The sequence below is a fragment of the Solanum verrucosum genome, unplaced genomic scaffold (genome assembly GCF_900185275.1).
Source record: "Solanum verrucosum unplaced genomic scaffold, falcon-dt-bn FXZP01000217.1, whole genome shotgun sequence".
NCBI lineage: Eukaryota > Viridiplantae > Streptophyta > Magnoliopsida > Solanales > Solanaceae > Solanum > Solanum verrucosum.
Genome location: NW_026020032.1, coordinates 1,438,502 through 1,460,849, shown reverse-complemented (window position 1 = coordinate 1,460,849; position 22,348 = coordinate 1,438,502). Strand labels below are relative to the sequence as shown.

Genomic DNA, 22,348 nt, shown 5'->3' with positions numbered 1-22,348 from the left:
TAATATGTTTTACTTGACACACGAACGTTTATCAATAAAAACAACCTTTACCTTTGCAAATTAGAAGTAACATTGTGTACACATTACTCTCCTCATACCTAACTAGTCGTTATTATTATGTTAAATACTAAACCTTTTATTAAAACAGACCCAATAATGTGCAATTCAATTTTTTTCGAAGCTCAAATGTGAACTCGGGATTGGGAATAATAATAAATGTAAAATTGATTTAATAATTGTCTCTTTTTGGCTCTATCTTACTCAACTCTTTCCTATTTTACCAAAAATCTCAGTTCAAATTCCATTTCACTTTTTTATCACACTGCATTTTTGACGCTTCCTTTGCTTTTGCTTTTCCTCTTCACCTTTATCTCTCCAATTATTTGAATTTCCAGAAGCAAAACGAAAGCGTTTTCTCCTTCGCATTCTCTTCTCCAGATCGTTTTTCAGGTGAATTAATTTTTTCAGTTTTCGGTATTTTTATCAATGTACTTTTTGTAGTCTGTTCAGTTTTCGCAACGGCGAAGTTTTTGTTACTTTTTCCGTTGATTATTGTTGTTTAATATTAGTATAACAGTTCCTTAAGCAGTTCGGTTTGGTTACTGATGCGGAGGAGGAGGAGGAGTAACCTGTGATTTTGCTGGTGTATGTGTTTTGGTTTATTTGGAATAGTGCGAGTTATGTGAAAATTTAAGTATATTTAAGTGTTAGGAAAATGAGGATTTGGAGTTTGAATTGAAGTATTAAGTGATGAAATTAGAGAGTAATTTGTGAAGACATTGTATTAGGTGATTTTTATGGATAAAAAACACTTGCAAAACCTAACTTTATTTATTTTCTGTGAAGTTTTTTCGAACTGGTTTATAGCGCATAGAGTTTAAATTGAAGCATGTTGATGGTATTTTAGTGGATGAGATGCTGACCGGCTGCTGCTGGTGTATGTGTGAAGAAAAAGTAACTTGTGAATTTGCTGTTGTATCATGTATGTGTTTGGTTTAGTTGGAATAGTATAAGGAATTGTCATATGTAAGTGTTATTGTTTGGAAAATGCTGAGCTTGGTAGCGTAAGCTTGTAACTCAAGTGAGAGTATTAAGGTGACGAGGACAAATTCAAAAAAAAAAAAAAAAAGAATTATTGCAAGGAAAATGAGGATATGAAGTGCTATAGCCTAAAAGTGATGAAATTAGAGAGTAAATTGTGAAGACATTGTATTAGCTGGACTTTTTTAGATTTTTTCGAACTGGTTTATAGTGGATAAGAGTTTAAATTGAAGCATGTTGTTGGCGGGGGAGAATTTAGTAGGTAGTTTATGGTGTATGTGAACTCGTGGTGTTTCTGCAAAACTAGATATTTTATGTGTATATTTTTTAGAATTGATCTAATATTACCTTTTGGCATTCATGCTACAAAAAGGTTTAGTGATGTACTTGGTTGAAAGCTAAATTATTTAGTAAAAACAAAAACAGTGAGGGAGGGGAACTAATAAGTTAACCAACTGATGGCAATTTCTGTCATCAAAGCGATATATTTGCTTAAAATTGGAGAGCTTGCTGCAGATTTACCTTTCTAGTTGAAGAATTAGAACTACATTGTGAGAATAATTTTGTTGTGTTTATTGGTACTTGAAAATGTTTAATCCCATGGAAGAATAGGAGTAAATGCATCAGTTTGCAAATTGATGCAACTTATTTGATAACTAAATCCTGAACTTTTAGCAGATAGTTTCTCTTTTAGGTTCATATGCAGATCTATTCTTATTTTTATCTATGGACCTCTTAGCTTCATTTTGATTAATTAGCATGACCATATACTAACTTTTAATTTCAGTTTTATCTTCACTGTTTGTATTTATATGTGCTTGTAGTGTTGGAGAGCCTAAATTACTTATTATTGGTATGATACGGGACTAAATGGAGGGAAATGGATTGTAAGGATTTATACAGCGGACCCTAAATGTATCTATATGTGCTTCTAGGGTTGGAGAACCTAAATTATTAATTTATATTTGAAATGTTCAATTGCATGGAGCTTAGTTGTTGTTGTTGTTTTTTGTATTTGTATGTGCTTGCCATCAAATCTTAAAACACTGCAGACATTATCTCTTCTTCTAGTGATTTTGTTGTAGCCATGTCATCATTTCTTTCTTTTCTCAAAAGTGCCCCTTGGATCTGTCTTAAATGCAACATAGAATATATTGAGTCTCACTGATTATAAAGTGAACATGATGAATCTTGTACTGCCTTTCTGTAATATGGTACCAAAGGCTATCTCTGTTTCTGTTTCTTATTTATCAACATCTGCAAGTTTTACTAACCCCTATTATTGTTCTGTTAGTTGGTAAAATGCCAGAGATTCAGTTGGGCGCCCATACATTCAGAAACGAGGGAGTGGAAGTAGCAAGATTTCACATGCATGACTGGCTTATTCTCTTCCTACTTGTGGTGATAGATATAGTTTTAAATGTGATAGAACCGTTTCATCGTTTTGTTGGATCTGACATGATGACAGATTTAAGATACCCTTTGAAAGACAATACCATTCCCTTTTGGGCTGTTCCAGTAAGTGCAACCTCTAAGATAAATTGGTTTGAGACATTACATAGTTACAAAGAAGTATGTGTGTTTTTTGTACTTCTAAGTAGGCATTTTATAATCCATGTCTTTTCCTTGTAAACAGATTATTGCTATAATCTTACCTTTGCTAGTCATACTTGTCTTTTACTTCATCAGAAAGGATGTCTACGACGTGCATCAAGCTATATTAGGTATTCTTTATCCCTTACGTGACTATCAGCTTTTGCCTGGTAGCAAGTTATATTGGCTAGTATATATAACTGGATCAGATTGATTACTTTGTGTGCTTTGTTCAGGATTGTTGTACTCTGTACTCATCACCTCTGTTCTTACTGATGCAATAAAAGATGCCGTTGGTCGACCCCGTCCAGACTTCTTTTGGCGGTGTTTCCCTGATGGAAAAGGGGTATGTTTATTCGTCTTGGAATATCCTTTCTGTATTAGAAACTGATATGACATCATTTGCAACTTCCGATTATAATTTTCTGTGTTTAGGTGTTTGATCCAATCACAAGCAATGTCAAATGTACTGGCTTGAAAAGTGTTATCAAAGAAGGACATAAGAGTTTCCCAAGCGGACATAGTTCTTGTGAGTATAACTATTCCCTATCAATTGCATTGTTGGCATCAGAAATTTGTGATTATTTCCTTTTTTGTACTTGACCCTTTAAACCAAATGAGCTACCCTTCACTTTCATTCCTTCTCCCAATAAAACTTTCTTAGTGATGTGAACTGTTTCCTTTTCCACTGTATTGATATTTTATTCTTCTCCTATTCAACATAGGATTTCACTGCAAGATTTTAGATTGCTTTTCCTTGTAATTAGTACAACTGATCTTTAAATAATTATTTATAAAATGCTGGAAGAATGAAACATCTGTGCTGTGTTGTCCGGTACAATCTAGTCAAGTACCTGCCGAATTTGTCTAACGATTTGTTAAAAATCCAAATAATAGATTTTTGTGTTTATCACTACCCTATCACTCCTTTTCCCATATGCTTAACCTATAATGTTTTAATAGTTAAGTTTTCACCTCAAATAGTTCAGCCATATTAGTTAGCCGATTCTTAGGTGAGTTTGAGTTATGCTTGGATGATCTACGTAAGTAGACATCTTGCTCGTAACTTGGAACTCCTGTAAGTGTATAGGTGACTGGCTTATGCTTCAATTTTCAACCAGATTTGACAATATGAAATATTATGTTTCTTTATGTGTCTGTATGGGTGTTTGGCTGTTTTATCTAAAATCTTGGCTTGCTTTGAGTAAATTGAGTTCTTAGAGAAAACTGAAGCTTGTTGGCATTTGTTGGTATCATGTGAATAGGGTCTTTTGCTGGTCTTGGCTTCCTCGCTTGGTACCTGTCAGGGAAAATCAAGGTGTTTGATCAAAGAGGCCATGTTGCTAAGCTCTGCCTTGTTTTCTTGCCCTTGCTGATGGCGGCATTAGTCGCAGTTTCCCGGGTTGATGATTACTGGCACCATTGGCAAGATGTATTTGCTGGAGGTCTCTTAGGTCTGTAAATTATGGATGATTACTCTTTTCTAGTTTTCTTGTTGCCTTGTATAGAGAACTTATTGTTTATTTTCTTTGTGACATTTATGCAGGATTGATTGTGGCTTCAATTTGTTACCTACAATTCTTTCCCCCACCATATGATATAGATGGTACTTGCTCACTTTCTTCAGTATCTCTTTTCACAGTAATCCAACTTGGAATCAACAAAAACAAAGAATTAGCCAGTTCACTAGTTAAAATCCTTAATGGTAGGGCATTGTGATTTTTATGAAGGTAAATAGTAAATCAATTCGACTGCCACATGTGTAGTGAGTTTGTATCTGAAGGCTGAAAGATAATATGAAAACTATGTAAATGAGTTCCTCAGTTTAATTCTCACTTTCTTGCAGAAGTGCATAATACATAAATGAAGTTTTCTGGAGGATAGTAGATACCTTCAAATTCTACTGTTGCTGGATTTTTAAGCATACTTTCTCCTATTAGATTGCCTCTTCATCCTCAAGGGTGGGGGTAAATGGGTGCTTCCCTTTTCGCCAGCTATTCCAGAGTAAGTAGGTTAGAATTAGGCAATGGCATGACACGTGAGGGAGCACTACCTTTGGTTGTTTATCTTTTCCTCTCTGTTGCTTTGAATACTAAGTTCTGTTTATGAATGCTGTAAGTTTCGAGTCCTTGCCTAGCTGAAGAAGGAGAAAGAAACAAAGGAAAATATTAATGGGCGAATATTGCTTAGTCATTGCACATTTTCTGTTGTTGCGTCTATTGTTTGGGGGGAATGGGAACATCTAGAAATGTGCAATGGCGAACACATGGCAGAGCACCTTTGTGGAAGGTCTTGTTTTCTCTTCTGTTTTTTTATCTTATACACCAGCATCTAATAGAGGAAAGCCGGCCCACTGTGTGCTAAACTATTTTTGGCTTTCCAAATGTTGTTAGATGCAGCATTTGCCCTGCTGAAGGAAAACCATATGTCAATGAAAAAGTTTAAGGGCCCAATATAACTTAGCCTATTGCTGATATTTCATGGTTGGTTTATGCAAACCACGAAGGCTTACAAGGCTATTTTCTTGTTGTTACTGTTCTTTTTCTGAATGCTCTGCACTGTTTTCCCTTTTAGTTGCTATGTTTTCTTCACTATTGTTTTTTTTCTTCATTACTACTTTGATTTGTTGCGCTTGAGCCAAGGGTCCTTCGGAAACAGTTTCTCTACCTCCACGAGGTAGGGGTAAGGTTTGCGTAGATTCACACCTCCCAGACCCCACTTGTGGGATTTCGCTGGGTATGTTGTTGTTGAAGGTTTACAAGCTTAATAGTCCTTTCATTCTTAAATTAGCATTTTCTCTTGCATTTCTAAATGATGCCCTGCGTTATTGCTGTTTATTTTTCTAAATGTTAATTACTTTAGCTTTAGGAACCTATTTGATTACTGAAATTGTTTAATCAGTGTTAGGTTTTTTTTTGTTGTGTGTAAATTGTTGCATAATTAATTCAATTGGTTGATGATTTTGTCAGTGTTTCCCTGAAATTTTAGCACTTAAAAGGGAAAACATGAGGGAGCACTACCTTTGGTTGTTTGTCTTTTCCTCTCTGTTGCTTTGAATACTAAGTTCTGTTTATGGTTTCCAAATGCTGTAAGTTTCGAGTCCTTGCCTAGCTGAAGAAGGAGAAAGAAACAGAGGAAAATGTTAATGGGCAAATATTGCTTAGTCATTGCACATTTTCTGTTGTTGCGTCTATTGTTTGGGGGGATGGGAACATCTAGAAATGTGCAATGGTGAACACATGGCAGAGCACTTCTGAGAAAGGTCTTGTTTTCTCTTCTGTTGTTTTATCCTACACACCAGAATCTAATAGAGGTAAGCCGGCCCACTGAGTGCTAAATTGTTTTGGCTTTCCAAATGTTGTTAGATGCAGCCTTTTCCCAGCTGAAGGGAAAAGAATCTGTAAATGAAAAAGTTTAAGGGCCCAATATAACTTAGCTATTGCTGATATTTCATGGTTGGGTTTATGTAAACCATAAAGCTTACAAGGCTATTTCATTGTTGTTACTGTTCCTTTTATGAGTGCTCTGCACTGCTTTCCTTTTTAGTTGTTGTGTTTTCTTCACTATTGTTTTTCCTTTTCATAACTACTTTGCTTTGTTGCACTCGAGGTGAGGGTCCTTCGGAACCTCTCTACCTCCACGGGGTAGGGTAAGGTTTGGGTACATCTACCTAGACCCCACTTTTGGGATTTCACCAGATTTTGTTGAAGGTTTACAAGCTTTATAGTCCTTACATTCTTATATTAGCAATTTCTCTTGCATTTTAATGCCCTGCCTTATTGCTGTTTATTTTTCTGAGTTAAAAGATTCACATTTTCACTGTTACTAGAAAGTTTATATCTGAAGACTCGAAAGAAGAAGTTGACATGACATGTATTTTTAGTTGATCGAACTCGTTAACGGAAATTTTGATACACTGCTTATTCCATGTCCAGGTAGGATGCCCCATGTGCATTTACAAAGGTTGGCGGAACAGCGAACTGGTACACAATCTATGTCGAATAATCCAGGTTGTCTTACTATAAGGCAACCCGAAGTTGATAGTATGTATGTTCAACCTGAACATGGCATTGCCGTATCAGAACACAGTGCCCGTGAGACCGGACCAATCTTTGATGACGACGTTGAAAGTGGCAGATGGAGGCATTGACTAAATGTTACATCATTCGTGCATTTACTGTATATATCAGAATAGGTATTCTGCACTCTGTTAGTCCTCTCATCAAACAGGTAGATTTTTTCAGGGGTTGCTTGTTTTTCCATTTCTGTGAATTTCTACCTTCTGTAATTTTACATTCATTTGTTAGATTTGACTTCAAGAACTTGATGTGCTAACTGGTTAATACCAAGATCTCAAGTAATTTCCGTGTTTTCGTTCATTAATAGACGAGATAAAATGTGATGTGTAGACATGACATTGCAAAACTATTATGACGGCCTTATGGCCTGTGTTTATGAGCATTGGTTTAAAGAGATAAAGGCTGAAGTCCTTTTGTTAATAGTTCATGAGTATACACCTTTTTACTGAAATTGTGGAGTTTTTCAGTGTGTACTATTGTCTATGTTTCTTTGAAAAATTCATTTCAGTTTCTGATTGGAACTTATTGGAACGAGGAATCTTAGTAGCTTGGTTGGTTGACTACCTAACTTTCATCTTGTTGGTGAGGGTTTGATTCTCTACCTTGTAATCCCCTCCCCATTTCTCATCCCTAACCCATTCTTTTTAGCGAAAAATAAGTTATTTGAATTTCAACTCTCAATCGGAATGTAAAACTCGAAGGGGAGTCTTGAAGCAACAGTAAAGTTGTTTTGATGTGATTTATAGGTCATTTGACTCATGGAATCAACTTTTGATGCTTGTGTCACGATAGGCTATCTACAACACCCTCCCTTAAGGTGTGACCCTTTCCGGAATCCTGCAATCATTTTTGTTTTGTTTTAATTGTAATGTAATACTCACCTTTTGCACATAAAGTGTAAGGGACGGCAATTTTGGCAGCAAGTGGTAGTGATTATAACTGGACCTTTTCAATTGGCTCAACAACATACAACCTAGTAATTACTGACCGTTTGGTTGAGAACAAGTTATTTGGGATTAATTTTTTTAGAATAAGTTATTTCACCATGTATATGAGATAACTTGTCTCATCATTAAGGCATAAATGATGGTGGGATAAATATTCCCAAGATTGTCTAATACCTCAACCAACCGCAAGATAAAATAATTCTGCATTTTATCCTGAGATTATTATACATTATACCTCACCCTAAAAGACTTAATCAGTGTGGTCTAGTTTAATTTTTTTTCAAAATTGTTTTGAAAAATGATTATTATTATTTTTAGCTGAGGGTCTATTGTTGTTGCTACAAAATATCAATGCTAATATGTTTCTTTGATATACTACCAAAATTTCATAGTTTGTTTGAAACAGTCAAATATGAATAAACAATCATCTCATTTGATCCTTTCAAATAGGATCCACAGTTATATAGTCAAGTTTTACTTTTTCTAATCTATAGTAAAGTTAAAAAGACAAATTACCCTTGAACTATCGTAAATAGTATGCAGATATCCTTCGTCATACTTTTGGGACATTGATGCCCCTGTCGTTCAAAAACTAGAGCATATATGCCCTTCACTGTAACAGAAGACTAAATAGGAACACGTGGCACAATTTTATCCGTCGATCCGATATTTAATAAATGCCGGGTCGGTGGATAAGATTATGACACGTGTATGCCCGTTAATATAAAGGGTATATATGCTCCAGTTTTAGGACGACTGGAGCACCAATGTCCCAAAAGTATGACGGAGGGTATCTGCATATTATTTACGATGGTTCGGGGTATATTTGACCTTTTTCCCTTAATATTATAGTGTTTAAACTATAAATACATCAATAATTTTATGTCATTTTGTTAATGTTTGTACCTTAAAAACATAATCAAATGAACTTTATCATTGTCTTTATCCAATTAACTCTAACCTTACCATGTCATTCTTGCTCTATATAAAGTGTCCCTTCTTACACATAAAGAATCCACACAAATTCTTTTACACTCCACTTAACTAGCTCATCGAAAAAGTTCTTTTTTGTTTATTCGTTCATCAAGTTCTTGTTTAATCTATCGTTGTTAACAAAACCCCATCGATGGGAAATCTTGGTTTTTCATATTTGCATTACCTAAAGAAATTTGTGGGGACGCAAAAGTACCATAGATTAGGAGATGCAAAAAGGGATAACAACAAGAGGAAAATACGAGTTCTTAGGCTCGGAAACAAGAGAAGGATGATTTTTTCGAAGATTAAACAAGTCAGGATTAAGCTCCATTGGAAGCTATTTTCACCCTTGAAACTAATGACAAAGTTTCACAATGTTTATGTTAATAAAATGCTAAGTTTAGAAGGTTACAAGAAAGATGGTACTATTTGTGAAGCTAAAAAAGTTGCAATTGGAAAATCAATTCCAATTGTGGATTCTTCAACCAATGATGTGGTTGATTGTAGGATGGTTTTGGAAATTTATAAAAATATAATGTCTTCTAGGGAACTAGCACACCCCTTAGGATTCAATCGTTTCTCAAATCCTGTGTAAATGCAGAATGCTTTGTGTATCGAACTGTCGTTCCTCGAATCCTGTGTGAATGCAGAATGCTGTGTATCGAGCTGTCCTTTTTCAAAAAAACTAGTACACTACTTGGTTTGTTATCTTCAAATTGTTTAGATTTTGATTTTTTTAAAAATAGGTATATTCAATCTCAAACTCCTTTCTTGCAAGTTGGTTTTTGTTTTGATTCAATCCAAAACGCTATTTCATTAGAATGAGTTTGTTTCATTCTTAACGGGTGAGTTTAATTGCCAAAAACTAAAAAAGACAGTCTGGTGCATAAAGCATCTCGCGTTAATTATCACGAGACATTTATGTGATCAACTTATTTATGTAATGATAGTTTCTACACACATGGTAACATTTTCAAAATATGAGTAAGAAGTTTCTAATAAAAACTTTTTATCACATGTTTAGATACTCAACTGAAACACATCACAATTTGAGTTTCTTAAATAAAACTCAATGACAAATTTATGAAGCTATTTGATATACTCAACCTAAAAAAAAAATATTACTTCACACTATCCTAATAGAAAAGAAAAAATCAAAACTAATTGAAGAAATAATCAAAGTGTGTTTTCTTATACGAAAGTCACATACTTCAACATGATAGCAGAATATGCAACGGCTTTGATTTTGAATCTCACATCACCGCTACCCATTATCAAGAATGAAAAATCATTTATTTGACCAATGAGAAAGAGTCAGAGTTGCACATGAAAACGCATACTAAAAAACATAATCAAATACATAAATATGCTCTCTAGTAACATAAATTTTTATATGAGACGGTCACACACTTTAACAGACCTCATGAAATACCATAGAATATATTTTTATTATATCTATAAGGTGCACTTATTTTTACCTATACAACATTTCCTATCTAATTTATGAGAAAATTAAGCAGTTCTCTAAACACAGTCACTGGCATCCCCCTGCCTTTTTCTTAGTAACTTCCAGGCAGGAAATGGGATGTCAAATACAAAGTTTTTCTGAATAGATAAATTAATTGATGGAATATCCAATAGCTTTCCAACAAGAAACAACACCTATATGTTATGTTGCTCGGACTCTTCAAAAATATCATCAGATGTGCGTTAGATCCTCCAAAAGTAGAGCATTTTTGGAGGATCCAACATGAGTGTTGCCATATTTTCGGAGAGTCAAAAGCAACATAACCTATTTTAAGAGATTCAGCCACTTTAGGCTTCAGGGCCACTAGCAAATAAGTTAATCAACCCGCGAAATACTTGAGCTGAAAGTTGATGAGCTTGAAAGAGCTCGCCATCAACGTTCCATATACTCTCCTTGCCGAAAGAAGTGAATGTGAATGCTGGAGTCTGAATAGCAGAATGCAGAAAATGTTATGAAAGAATAGCTTCATGGAAAGATAAGCAGGAGGAAAAGAGTTTCGGGTTACCTTATGGTGCTCGACGAATTCAAAATCTAGCGGATTGCCATCCTTCTTTGCTAGCTGGAGAAGGTGACTGCATAAAATAGACAAACATCGTGTGGACGTCAGCAGGGCTAAGATAGGTAATACCGTGCTAAGAATACGGACACATCCAAGTTGAGCCATGTTGGTTTATTTCTACATTTTCAAGTCAATAATATCCAACGACTAAGCATACATATTTGAAGTTTATGGATTCTGAACTTGCCACCGAATTCATAGCTCATTTTAGTTTCTAGGTTCGCAGTTAAATATTTATACATAGTTAATGGAATTTCTAATATAAATACAGGGTATAACCAAAAGTTACTAGTCCAAGCCTGCACCTATACACTATCTCCGGTCATGAGTTTAGACCTTAAGCTTCTAGGTTAAAACAGTGAGGAGAGAGAGAGAGACGATTACCACAAATAACATGCGTGAGGGCATTCCTTAATTAGTATAAGATGTAGAAAACCATCTGAAAGGTGTGCATCAGCCACCAGACCATCAGGTGCTTTTTCATTTCTGCAAGAGATTACAGCAGCTCCAACACTAAGAAAACGCCCTTTGGACTTTAACCATCTTGAATCTTTTGAATAGGGACATTTTGCCGATGTGTGGCCTGCTTTTGTTTTGCAAATATTGCAGTTTGCACGACAAGCTACTCTTTCAGACTTTTTGAGAAGGGACCACAATCCTTTTGTCCAGCTGCCTGTCGACTCTTTCTCAGGACCTACGTTTTTCTTTTCTGATTCAACTTCCAAGTATGCAACTTCTGCTTCATACGATCTACAAAAATATGAAGTTGTAAAATATACTACATCAGTAAGATGTTTATGAAATTGAGTGATCTACGGAATTAAGCTTAGAGGAATATAGTACAATGCGAGATCATTGCCACACCCAAGACATAGTACAAGACATGGATCCAATTACAAGTTGGTCTTATAGTCAGAGCCTCAGAGGTGGATTCGTAATTTTATGTTTTATGGGTTTTGGACCTCTACATTTTCTGTTTACTGGGTTCTTGTTATATTATTTATGTTTAATGGGTTCTTGTAACATTATTTATACATTTTAAGTGAAACTTTTAACACAAATACAAGGTCTAGAGTCTGGACCAAAACTACTGGTTTCTGCTGAACCCGTAACGTCTACAGTGGATCCGCCACTGCTTATAATAAAGTCGATTTCTATCCTCCATCTGGGAGGTTGGACATGCCCTGTGAGGGGCAACAACAACATACCTAGTGTAAGTTGTAACCACAAGTGGGGTCTATACGATAGCGTGTAGCAGACCTTACCCATACCTCGTAGAGATAGAGAAGTTGTTTCTGATAGACCTTACCACTGCTCAGGGAGGAGCAGTGGAGGAAAAAATAGGAGTATCACAAGCAGTGACTATTTTGGCACCAGACCCATCAAGGCCTTATGATCACCGTCCAACCTGCTCAACCACAGAAGGTCGAGCACGTGTTTTCACACAGGTACAATCACGCATCTACTCTAGCCTCCCAACATTACTAATTGAAAACTTCATTAGTGACAGCAATATCCGTGAGCAAAGCAGTAGGGTTGCTCATTAAGACGGTCACCAGTGGGTAAAATGGCAAATGGAACCAACTGAAAAAAAAATTGCACCAACAAATTTGGTCCACAAGCCATACCTGTGACGAAGAAACACCTTTGTTCCAGCATAATCATAACGCTTGGGGCCCATCCACCTGTACTTTTCGCTCTCAGTAATTACATCTCCATAAAACCCATACCTGATAAGTAAGCGAATGATTACGAAGGAGGAGTAGAATTTAATCGTAAGTTCACAAAGAAGCATGCATTGCATCAAGGGTGTGACCTATGGTCAATGAAGTGGGTGAGAACCATGAGGTCTCATGTTCAAATCTCAGCAGAGACAAAAAAATACTAGGTGTCCCATCCGTCCTAGCCTGGTGGATAGAATCACCTGGTACCTGTTGCTGGTAGTAGGTGACAGGTATCCTGTGGAATTAGTCCAGGTGCGCGCAAGCTGGCCTAGACACCACGGTTATAAATTTTTTTTTAAAAAGAGCATGCAATGCAAAAATTTAAAAATAGGCAGACGGTTAACATAACAACCAGGTGCGGGAAATAATGTGATCTCCTGAACAGAGTATAAGAAGAAAGCCATTTACCAATGCAAAAGTTTAAAAAGCTCTCATGAGCACACTGTAACTCACATTCAGATTTATTTCGAGACAATGATTCGGCACAATTGTAACCACTTAAATAACAAGTTCACAAGTAAAAGACAACGGAATATGTCCCACATAATGAAAACATTGAGCTAGTAAATAAAGCAATACCATAGTTTTATCTTTTCATTTATAACTGTGAAATCCCCAAGGGCCAGTAGCGCAAGGTTCGAAATTCAGTGAATAAACCTCCCCCCTCCTACCCTTCTCAATTTTGAATCGGGTTTTGGTGCACAGTAGAGCTCAAATCCATGACGTAAAACCATATATTATTATAGGAATAGCAAAGCAAAGAATTAAAGGATTCAGTAGAACAAAGCCGGCAAACTTGATTATGTATCGCTCATTTTTCAACTAAATGCCACATATTTACCAATAAGTTAAAGAAAGGTAGGCTGGTACCCCTGGATATACAACAACATAACTAGTGTAATCCCACAAATGAGGTTTGGGGAGGGTAGTGTGTACCAGACCTTAGCCTCCCTTGGAAGGTAGAGAGGTTGTTTTTGATAGACTCCCGTCTCAAGTAAAACCATTACAAAGCAGTTCGAAAAACAAAAACAACGGGGGTGAAGAAGCCAAGAAAAAATACTAAAGAACGCATGACAAAGCATACTAAAGAGGAACAATCCCTACAACAAAATGATACGATAACAGAAGTGCAAGAAACATTAAATAGTAGCAGAAATGGAATAACAAGAACTACCTGAGTAATACTACGACTACTGGATAAAATGGATCGAAATAAAGCAGAAAGAAAGTCAGAAAAGTGCACCACACACTAACAGTGAGTATCCGCTAAATCAAAAACATTTAGAGAACACTGGTTCCGGAATAGCATATGAGTTAACCAATAATAGATGAAAATTACCCAGCGAAAGAAGCTGCATAACGTACACAGGGTTCGTCCTTAGATGTAGAAGTCTTTTTCCATCTTACAACTTGAGCTATATCAAGGCACACTGCTTTACCAAGAATGATCTGCAATGCAGAAGTCATAGCATCCCTAGCCCCTGTAGTACTGCAAAAATGAAAGTCAACTAGCTTTTCAAAAAGATAATGCGGCTAGCAACGTATAAAAAGTTGCTAAATGCTAAGCATAACATAGGATTTTAAAAACAAAATCCACACTCTATCCCAATTTATGTGATGTAGTTTGACTGGGTACGGAGTTTAAGATATATGAGAAGACTTTGCAATGTTCCAAAACTACCCTTAAAACAAATTTGTTTAATAAATAGAAGAGTACACCTTAGTGGACTTTTTGCCAAATAAGTGGACCCAACATCGGTAAAATATTGATAGTCATTAAACATTTGTCAAATAAGAAAATGTGTCATTCTTTTTGGGACATACTAAAAAGGAAAGTGCATCACATAAAGTGGGATAGAGGGAGTAGAAAACATCAATGAGGTCTACAACATTCATAGCTGGTAAAATATAGCACTCAAGAAACTTAAGACAACCTGCTTCAGTTCAGCCTAGAATTTTCACAGATGATATTTTGATGATTAAATTTAAAACATTTTACAGTGGTTTTCTTACCATACAATTTGGTTCTAGTAGCAAAAAGTATCTTATGTTTTGCGGTCTGTGTATCTGGAAGGTGAAAGATACTTAAGTTAATCTTGTAGCGTGTGATTAGCAATTATGCCCAAGGGCAACCACTCGTCATTCTGTTTGTACCTTAATAATCCTGAACGTCCAACACTCAGAGAGTAGATATGAAAGACAACAACATACCCAGTGTAATTCCACAAGTGGGGTCTGGGGAGGATAAGATGTATGCAAACCTTGCCCCTACTTTTGTGGGGTAGAGAGGATGTTCCGATAGACTCTTGGCTCAAAAAGTGAAGTTATTCGGAAAAGGGTTGCAGGAAGAAAAAGAAATGACAGCAAATATTAAACTACAGAGAAAAAGGAACAACAGATAGCAAAATATATAGAAGGAAAAGAAACTACTACTAAATAAAGACAAGAGGATATGAGGCAAGCCCCCTACCTCTCTCACCCAACAGGCGACTACATTCAGCTACCTACTAACCTTCTACATAATTCTCGACCTCCACACCTTAATATACTAGATATGTAAGACACCATTCATAAAAATGAATGCAAGGAGATCATCTCTTCCTTTCCATACAGGAAGCCTCTACATTGGACAGACAAAGTTACCATTCAACTACACTAACAAGAATCAATATAGGACCTTACCAAATTACAATGGCATCTGTTGATCCTGCTGGAATAAGTCCAAATCTGAACTTATCATTTGGGAAAGAAAAGTCAACATCTTCTGCTTCTGAGATGGCAAAAGGGTAAATCAAAGATGTTGTATCTTTTAAAAAAAGTTACTCGCGAGAGGAAAAAACTAATGCACTTAGGTTGGCGTCAAAGGGGAGGATAAGGAAAGGAAAGAAATAATAATGTTTTCAAATACAATGTTATCAATCATATATGTCCCCTTTCCTTCCTATCATTGTGGTTATGTACATCCAAATATAGTCATGAAAATGCTTAAATGATCAGAAATGCGGCGCTTTTATTTATTTATCACAACGCTCCCCTCACTTGCAGGCCCGATTCATTTTCTTGGGTCAAGCACATGGAAATATTTTAAAGTGTGTGGTAACGAGACTGGAACCTAGAAGCTCTACAAAAGCTAATACAGTAATATCATATTGAATGTTTGAACCGTCATCTAAAAGTTTAAAACTTTTAGAGGATGGGCATCTTTACAGATCTATTTTAGGCTTGCAACACACAAGATACAAATTCTTAAGATTATTAATCATGATTATAAAATTAACTAACCTGTTTGGCAAGAATCATCTCCGGTTCCTGTAATTCCGGATACACTGTTCATAAGCACACTTCACAAATATTGATTATGCAAAGAAAACAATTTATGGAGAGAATTTACGTGTTTACATACTGAGATCTGTTGATTTCTTTAGAAGAGGAGATTCATCCTCACCGCTATCAGATGGGTCCCTGATATCCACATTGGTATCAAGAACATGCCCATCATCATTATTCTCAACGGGGTGGTTAAGTTCAGTAGGACTTGGTGGATATGAACATTTGTGCCTCGACAAGAGAAGACCGTTCAGTATTTCGTTGAAAAATCCATCACCGCCCTGAAATGATGTCAGATAGTAAAAGACCTAAGAAGCTCAAGCAACTTGGTGGTAAAATTGTTAGAAGAACTACAATATAAGCTGCCAAAATGACTATGTTATGTATCTTGTGTTGATGCATACATGTCTACCCATGTTTTGATGGAAACAAAAGGATCATATGGATCTTTTAAGACACTCTTATTTTGCTAAAGATGTACCTATTCTTCTTCGATAGATATGCATTACTGACATGCGAGAAGTGAAGCATTACTACCGTGTATAAGTACACCCTTAGCATCTTTGCCCCCCTTCACCCCTTTATTGTTTGAAGGGAACAACGCAAGATTTCCAATCCCCACGTAAAGAAAAGCAAGAACTAACAAAAGCCGTGAAATCCCTTGCAACTTCACCATATTGGTAAAACGAGAACAAATGCATCAAAACAAAGTTTTATCAACATTAACAAGGAGAAAACCTGACACATTTAATTCTCTCTTAAACTCATCAAATGTTTATGAAAAAAGATTTGAAGCATTAGACAAGTACTTTTTTTTATCAATAGATTGATTTACATTTCCTCTACGCATCTCATTTAGCAAATTAGAGACAAAAGTTGCAATCCTCAAGTATCTTGTTAGTGATATTTATACACTTCAAAAGAGTGCTCAACTTTGACACCAAATAGAAAAACTTCACGGTCAAAAATTACCCACCCTCGCACCCAAAAAAAAACATAGATATCTCTCACTACTTAGTACTTACAACTGCTACCACGCCATCGTATGAACTGAGCTCTCTACTTGTAATGGAAGACATCATATCAATAGCTTGTCCTGCCCTTTCTGTCACAGTAACCTGATGAAAAGAATACAGCGAACTTAAAAAGAGTACAAACTGGAACGTAAACAATAAAAGTATCCACTTTCAAAGCTGATATATCCAAGTTTAGTTTGCATATAGCGGATAGAAAAGTTGGGGGATTAAATCCTATTACCACAAGATTGAAAAGTAACCCCCATGAAACTGTTTGTATTCAATAGCCACTACTCATATAACAAACTAGTCATTCCAAACTCATACAAAACTCACGAAGCACGATAAAGCTGGATAGAATTCATAGTTTTCCTTTAGGAAACAACAAAGGGCTTTGAGAAAAACTCAAAAAAGTCCTGATATGTTGACTATTCACTGATATATCACAGCCATAATATATTGAAGTCAAAGAATGATAGTCTTCAAACTAACATAATGAAACAACGATTCTTTTCTATTTTGATGACAGAGAAATTTGTCTAGGGACAACTCTTAGAACCAACTGCAGTCTTTAAAACTCAGGGATAATGGGTCTACCCTCTAGCCTTGTCCAGTTAAATACCATGTTTATTTTGCATGGCATAGGGCTTGAACCTGTGACCTAAAAGTCACAAATCCCTCAACCCTTACCACTCGAACTAAGCCCGGACGCAATGAAAACAACGAATTTTAATTGACCTGATTGACTATTTTGCAGATAACAGAAGAAAGCTTGAATGAGTTTCAGGTTTTCAGTACCTAGAGATATTATATATGATTCTCTTAAGGTAAGGGATTTTGCTACGTTGCAGCAAGCAAAGTGTGTCTGAGAAAAAATAAGCCTACAGAAATGATGCATCATTTTACGCAGTAGATGTTCTATGTGTGCTGCTACTGTGGAAGATGTCAATCACCGGTGCAATAGCCAAATAGAAATTTGCCCAGAGAGAAATAAAAGATGTTTGAGGGCACTGTACATGTGTAGTTTCAAATACAAATGTTTGAACTTCTTGGCTTTGTAGTGTTACAGACAAGATGTATATGACATGTATGCAGATCACCAGAATTCCTCAGTTCCCGACATTTATAAGGTGCAATTGAGTACTAATCAAAAAAATAAGGGGCAACTGAGCTTTTATACACTGTAAATACTCTGCACTTTCTTGGTGCTGTTTAGTCAGAAAAATAAAAAGCTGTGGGTTTTGAATTAGTAGACATATTTTAAGATGTAAGAGTATATAAAGCTGATATACTAAGTAGCCTTTTGAAGATAGTGATAATTCCATTTAACAACAGAGGCAACCATTTTGGTCAATTTTTATTTAGCATTACTTACTTGAAAGAAATGCTATAAAATAACGGTCTTTATATTTATAGCATTTTCAGAAACTCTTATCTTGAGTAAATTTTACACAGAATTTAAATGAAGATAGATCCTAAAATCAGTCGTGCTTTTTTATTCCTCTGTTGCACTTTAATTGGTCGAGGATTGAAAAGGGAAACCAGAAAACAACATACCCAGTATAGTCACACCTTACCCCTACCTCAGAGGTAGAGAGGTTGTTTCCGATAGAACCTCAATAGTCCAAAGCAGTCCATACAGAGAATAAACGGAAGTGAAACCATCACAAAGTAACTAAATAGTAACTACAGCCAAATAATACGATAATTGAAGTACAAGAAACATCAGATAGTAACAGATATTGGACAAAAAGCTACAACAGCATATCATCGTTCACATAGACAATCTAGAATGAAATGCACATTCAGAACATCCTTCAATAATGAAACACAAGCTACCAGAAAAGTTTACCTTCATTTTCACTTTCGCTTGAGAAAATGTCGGAGCCACTGTTTCCCAAACTTTACATCCGAGTCCTTTCCCACTCTTTGGGTTAACAAAAACCTACTAATCACAAAGGAAAAAGTTTGAAGAAACTTAAACTTCAATCTGAAGTCAATTTCTGTAACCAGTTAGAGAGTACAGGCACTACCAGAGCTTTAGCAACTAACATACATGTTAACTGGTAATTGATAACATACTAAACTTACCAGAAGGTTCTTTGGCTGCTCAGCATTCATGTTTAGAAGATCATTAATCCGATTAACCCACATCTGACATGTTTGTGAATCCTTATGTCCAAAAGTATAAAAAGATGGAACCAAAACAGAAGGTTGTGTCTTTGATTTCTGGACTCCGCGTATTGTAAATCGGTACATCTGTATCCACATATACATATTATTACCTCTTGATCAAAGTAGACATATTTAGATCCTTAACTTTTGTTAAATAATTATAACCTCAAATGACTGGCCCAAAAAGGCAGCTTCATGTACCAACCCCCAATCAATGAACTCTGCAGAGTATACATCACTAAAACACAATGTGGTTTCACTTTTAGAAACAAGTTCTATGCCGAAACAAGATGACGGATCCTGCCCCTGCCATACATTGAACAGTCAGCACCCATTTCCTCAAGGTCGGCAAAACATCTATAGTATCAACATATCAAAGGAAGTAAGGATTAAAGAACAACAACATACACTGTATTCCCACGGGTGGGGTCTGGGGAGGGTATAGTGTACACAAACCTTACCTCCTACCTCGTGGAGATAGAAAGGTTGTTTCCGAAAGGCCCTCGGTCTCAAGTAACACATAACTAGGCAGTTTGAAAAAGACAATATAGAAGTAGAACAAGGCATAGCAAATAATAGAGAGAGCGTAACAGACCATACAGAGCAGAATAATGTGATAAACAAAACACAAGAAACAACAGGTAGTAGCAATAATCAAAACGTAAAGATTAAAGAAAGCGAAAAAAAAAAAGTGAATATGAGTCTGTTAGCTTTCTATACACTAAAGGGAACTAAAGCAAAAAACGTGACAAAGCATCCTTTTTAAAAATGTCATACATGATACATAATTATCTCTTCTCTGAGTATGTTAGCTTTCTATACACTAGTTTTAGCACCTTAATCTAATACCACCATTTTTCTTGAAGAAGTGCTGAAGTTTTCATGCCAGCTCACACTACTTCTTCTTTATTACCACTATTTTTCAATGTTAAATGATAAGATATGACTCTCCCGTGACGATTATCTCAAACATATATTTCAGGTGATCTTTGCAAAAAGCTGGCCAGAACAAGATGCAGGTACCTTTAAACTACAGCATAGTTCAATTTAATCAGTTACAAATATATCGAACCCCACTTCAAGTGAGTTTGCTAATTGCTTAATGCACATAAAAGCAAAAAAGAAAGAAAAGGAATGAAAAGTGAAACTAAACAATAAAAAGGGAATCTTTGTGCCGAGAGACTATCGATACCAATCTTTCTACCTCACAAAGGTAAGGTAAGGTTTAAGTACATCCTACCCTCCCTAGACCCCCCTAGTGGGATTACACTAGGTATGATGTTGTAAAAAAAGAATCTTTGTGCCGAGGGTGTATTGAAAACACTCTCTCTGCCTCACAAAGGTAGGGGTAAGGTCTGTTGCATAGATCCTCCCCTCCCCGGACCTCACTTGTGTGATTACATTAGGCGTTCGTTTTCGTAAAAAAGGAAACTTTGAGTCGAGGGTATGTCGAAAATAGTCTCTCTGCCTCACAAAGGTAGGGGTAAAGTCTGTTATGTACATCCTACCCTCCCCAGACCTCACTCGTGCGATTACTTTAGGTGTTCTTTTTGTAAAAAAGGAAACTTTGAGCTACCAAAGCTTCAACCTCCAAACTCTTTCATGTCAACCAAACAATAAAATGGCGTATATACATTATACCAACAACCCAATTCACTAATAACTAACAAATCCAACAGATTAACTAGAATAACAAAAATCTCAAAAACTAATCATAGAAAAGCAAAAGTTAGAACACAGAGCCAAAACACACAAAATATGAGGAAATGGGTAGAACACCATTAAGCTTAACATGCTCACAAGTCACAATCAAAATAATGGGAATTTTACAGCAAAAGAAAACATAAAAAAACTTACATTAAGTACAGATTCAACAGATTTCCAAGACAATCTATCAGAAGTTTGAGTAAGAATAACTTCTCCATCACCATCCAAGAACAAATTTGAGCTGAAAATTGAATCTTCAACATTAAATGGTATATTTTCTGGAGGATTATTTTCATTTTGGGTTCTTCTCTCCATCATTCATAAAAAAAATAAAAAATCACCCAAAAAATTTTTGATTTAGAAAAAAAAAAAAAACTTCAATGAAGAACCCTATTGGTTAATCCAAAAATGCAACCTCTAATAAAAATACCCATATCATCAAAACACTCGAAAGTATTTCAATTTGATCATCAAAACTTTCCAGAAGCTGAACAATTTTTTTTCTTTTTGGGATTCACTTTTTTTTTGGTTTTTTGTTTTTTTTGTACAACTGAAAATTCATAGTTTTTTTTTTTATTATTATTATTATTTTTTAAAATTATTATTATTAAATTAAAATCTTATAAAAGTCTATTAAGACTGCTGATTAAAGAACTTTACATTTTCCTCCATGTCCCATACCCCATGAACCAGCGTGATGTGTGGTGGGCTAATAATTTATTTTTTTTGGTTGATCGAATAGTTAAATTGACGGGTTGAATTAAATTTGGATGAGTAATATATTAACGAATAAGTTTTGAGTCAATGGTAAAATTTATTTGGGTTAAAGTTTGTGACTTGTGATTTATTCGTATGAAATTTATATCAGTTGTTATAATTACTTATGACTTGTTGATATGATTAGCGTTGAATTTTGAGGAAGATGGTTAGATACGATACAATATAATTTCATTTTACTTTGGAATATGAATTTGTTTTGCTACAATGGATTGTTGAAGGTCCATATTATTGAAATACGAGAGTGATCCATCAATTGAAAAAAGATTTTAAAAATTGACCATGTTTAGAAAGCTGACCCAATTAATCCAATGTCTAATAGAGATAGGTGTCACGGACTTAGAGTCTTACTAAAGCTCCGTGCGGCACTTGACAACTTACTCACGAACCTTTCACGATTTTGTAAGCTCAAGTAAGCCCTTTGAAACGAGAATGAAAAGGAAGACTTAGAGAATTTTGGAAGAATGTTTTACACTTCCTTTCTTGGTTGCTTGCTTGGATGGTTCCTTGCAAATGAGGGGCACCTCTATTTATACTATCTCCTAGGGACTAAAATATAATTAATATTTATTTTACAAGTTCCTAAACTATTTACACTTTAGTCCCTCCCTAGAATCTTCTACTAATTCTAGGAAATTCTAAAGCCTTTCAAGAAAATATCTAGTCTCTCTTCTAGAATTCTCTACACTTTCTAAAGAATTCTAAGGCTTTCTTGGAAACTATCTAGGACCTTCCATTGCCTTCTAAGTTATTCTAGAGGGTTCTAGAGTCTTCCGGAAACCTCTCCACAACTCTAGACCCTTCCGTCCCTATTCGGACACAAAATTTCATTGTGATGTGGCGGGACGTGACATAGGACTAGTAAGTAGTTGAAGGTGGTTGCACTTTATGTGGGAGAGG

The 22,348-nt window shown here is 35.7% G+C and overlaps 2 protein-coding genes across 3 annotated transcripts; one reads left to right on the top strand and one right to left on the bottom strand.

The window, feature by feature from the left end:
- Positions 1-2,330: 2,330 nt before the first annotated feature.
- LOC125821571 (lipid phosphate phosphatase 2-like) lies at positions 2,331-7,095 on the top strand. Its single transcript, XM_049500991.1, has 7 exons — positions 2,331-2,559; positions 2,678-2,765; positions 2,871-2,980; positions 3,070-3,163; positions 3,900-4,088; positions 4,181-4,240; positions 6,570-7,095. The coding sequence occupies exons 1-7, from the start codon at positions 2,344-2,346 to the stop codon at positions 6,782-6,784; spliced, it is 972 nt and encodes a 323-aa protein (XP_049356948.1). The 5' UTR covers positions 2,331-2,343; the 3' UTR covers positions 6,785-7,095.
- Positions 7,096-10,399: 3,304 nt separating this feature from the next.
- Positions 10,400-21,075, bottom strand: LOC125821557 (ceramide kinase). 2 transcript variants are annotated; one of them, XM_049500975.1, is made up of 13 exons: positions 20,822-21,075; positions 19,130-19,270; positions 18,881-19,048; positions 18,642-18,734; positions 16,799-16,891; positions 15,850-16,054; positions 15,729-15,755; positions 15,129-15,216; positions 13,786-13,935; positions 12,351-12,452; positions 11,107-11,472; positions 10,669-10,735; positions 10,400-10,588 (listed from the first exon to the last, which is right to left on the bottom strand). In XM_049500975.1, exons 1-13 carry the CDS (start codon positions 20,987-20,989, stop codon positions 10,451-10,453), a joined length of 1,806 nt encoding a protein of 601 aa, XP_049356932.1. In that variant the 5' UTR covers positions 20,990-21,075; the 3' UTR covers positions 10,400-10,450. The 2 variants fall into 2 exon arrangements, with proteins under 2 accessions (XP_049356932.1, XP_049356933.1); XM_049500976.1 differs by having other exon boundaries at positions 10,406-10,588; positions 15,892-16,054.
- Positions 21,076-22,348: the final 1,273 nt, after the last annotated feature.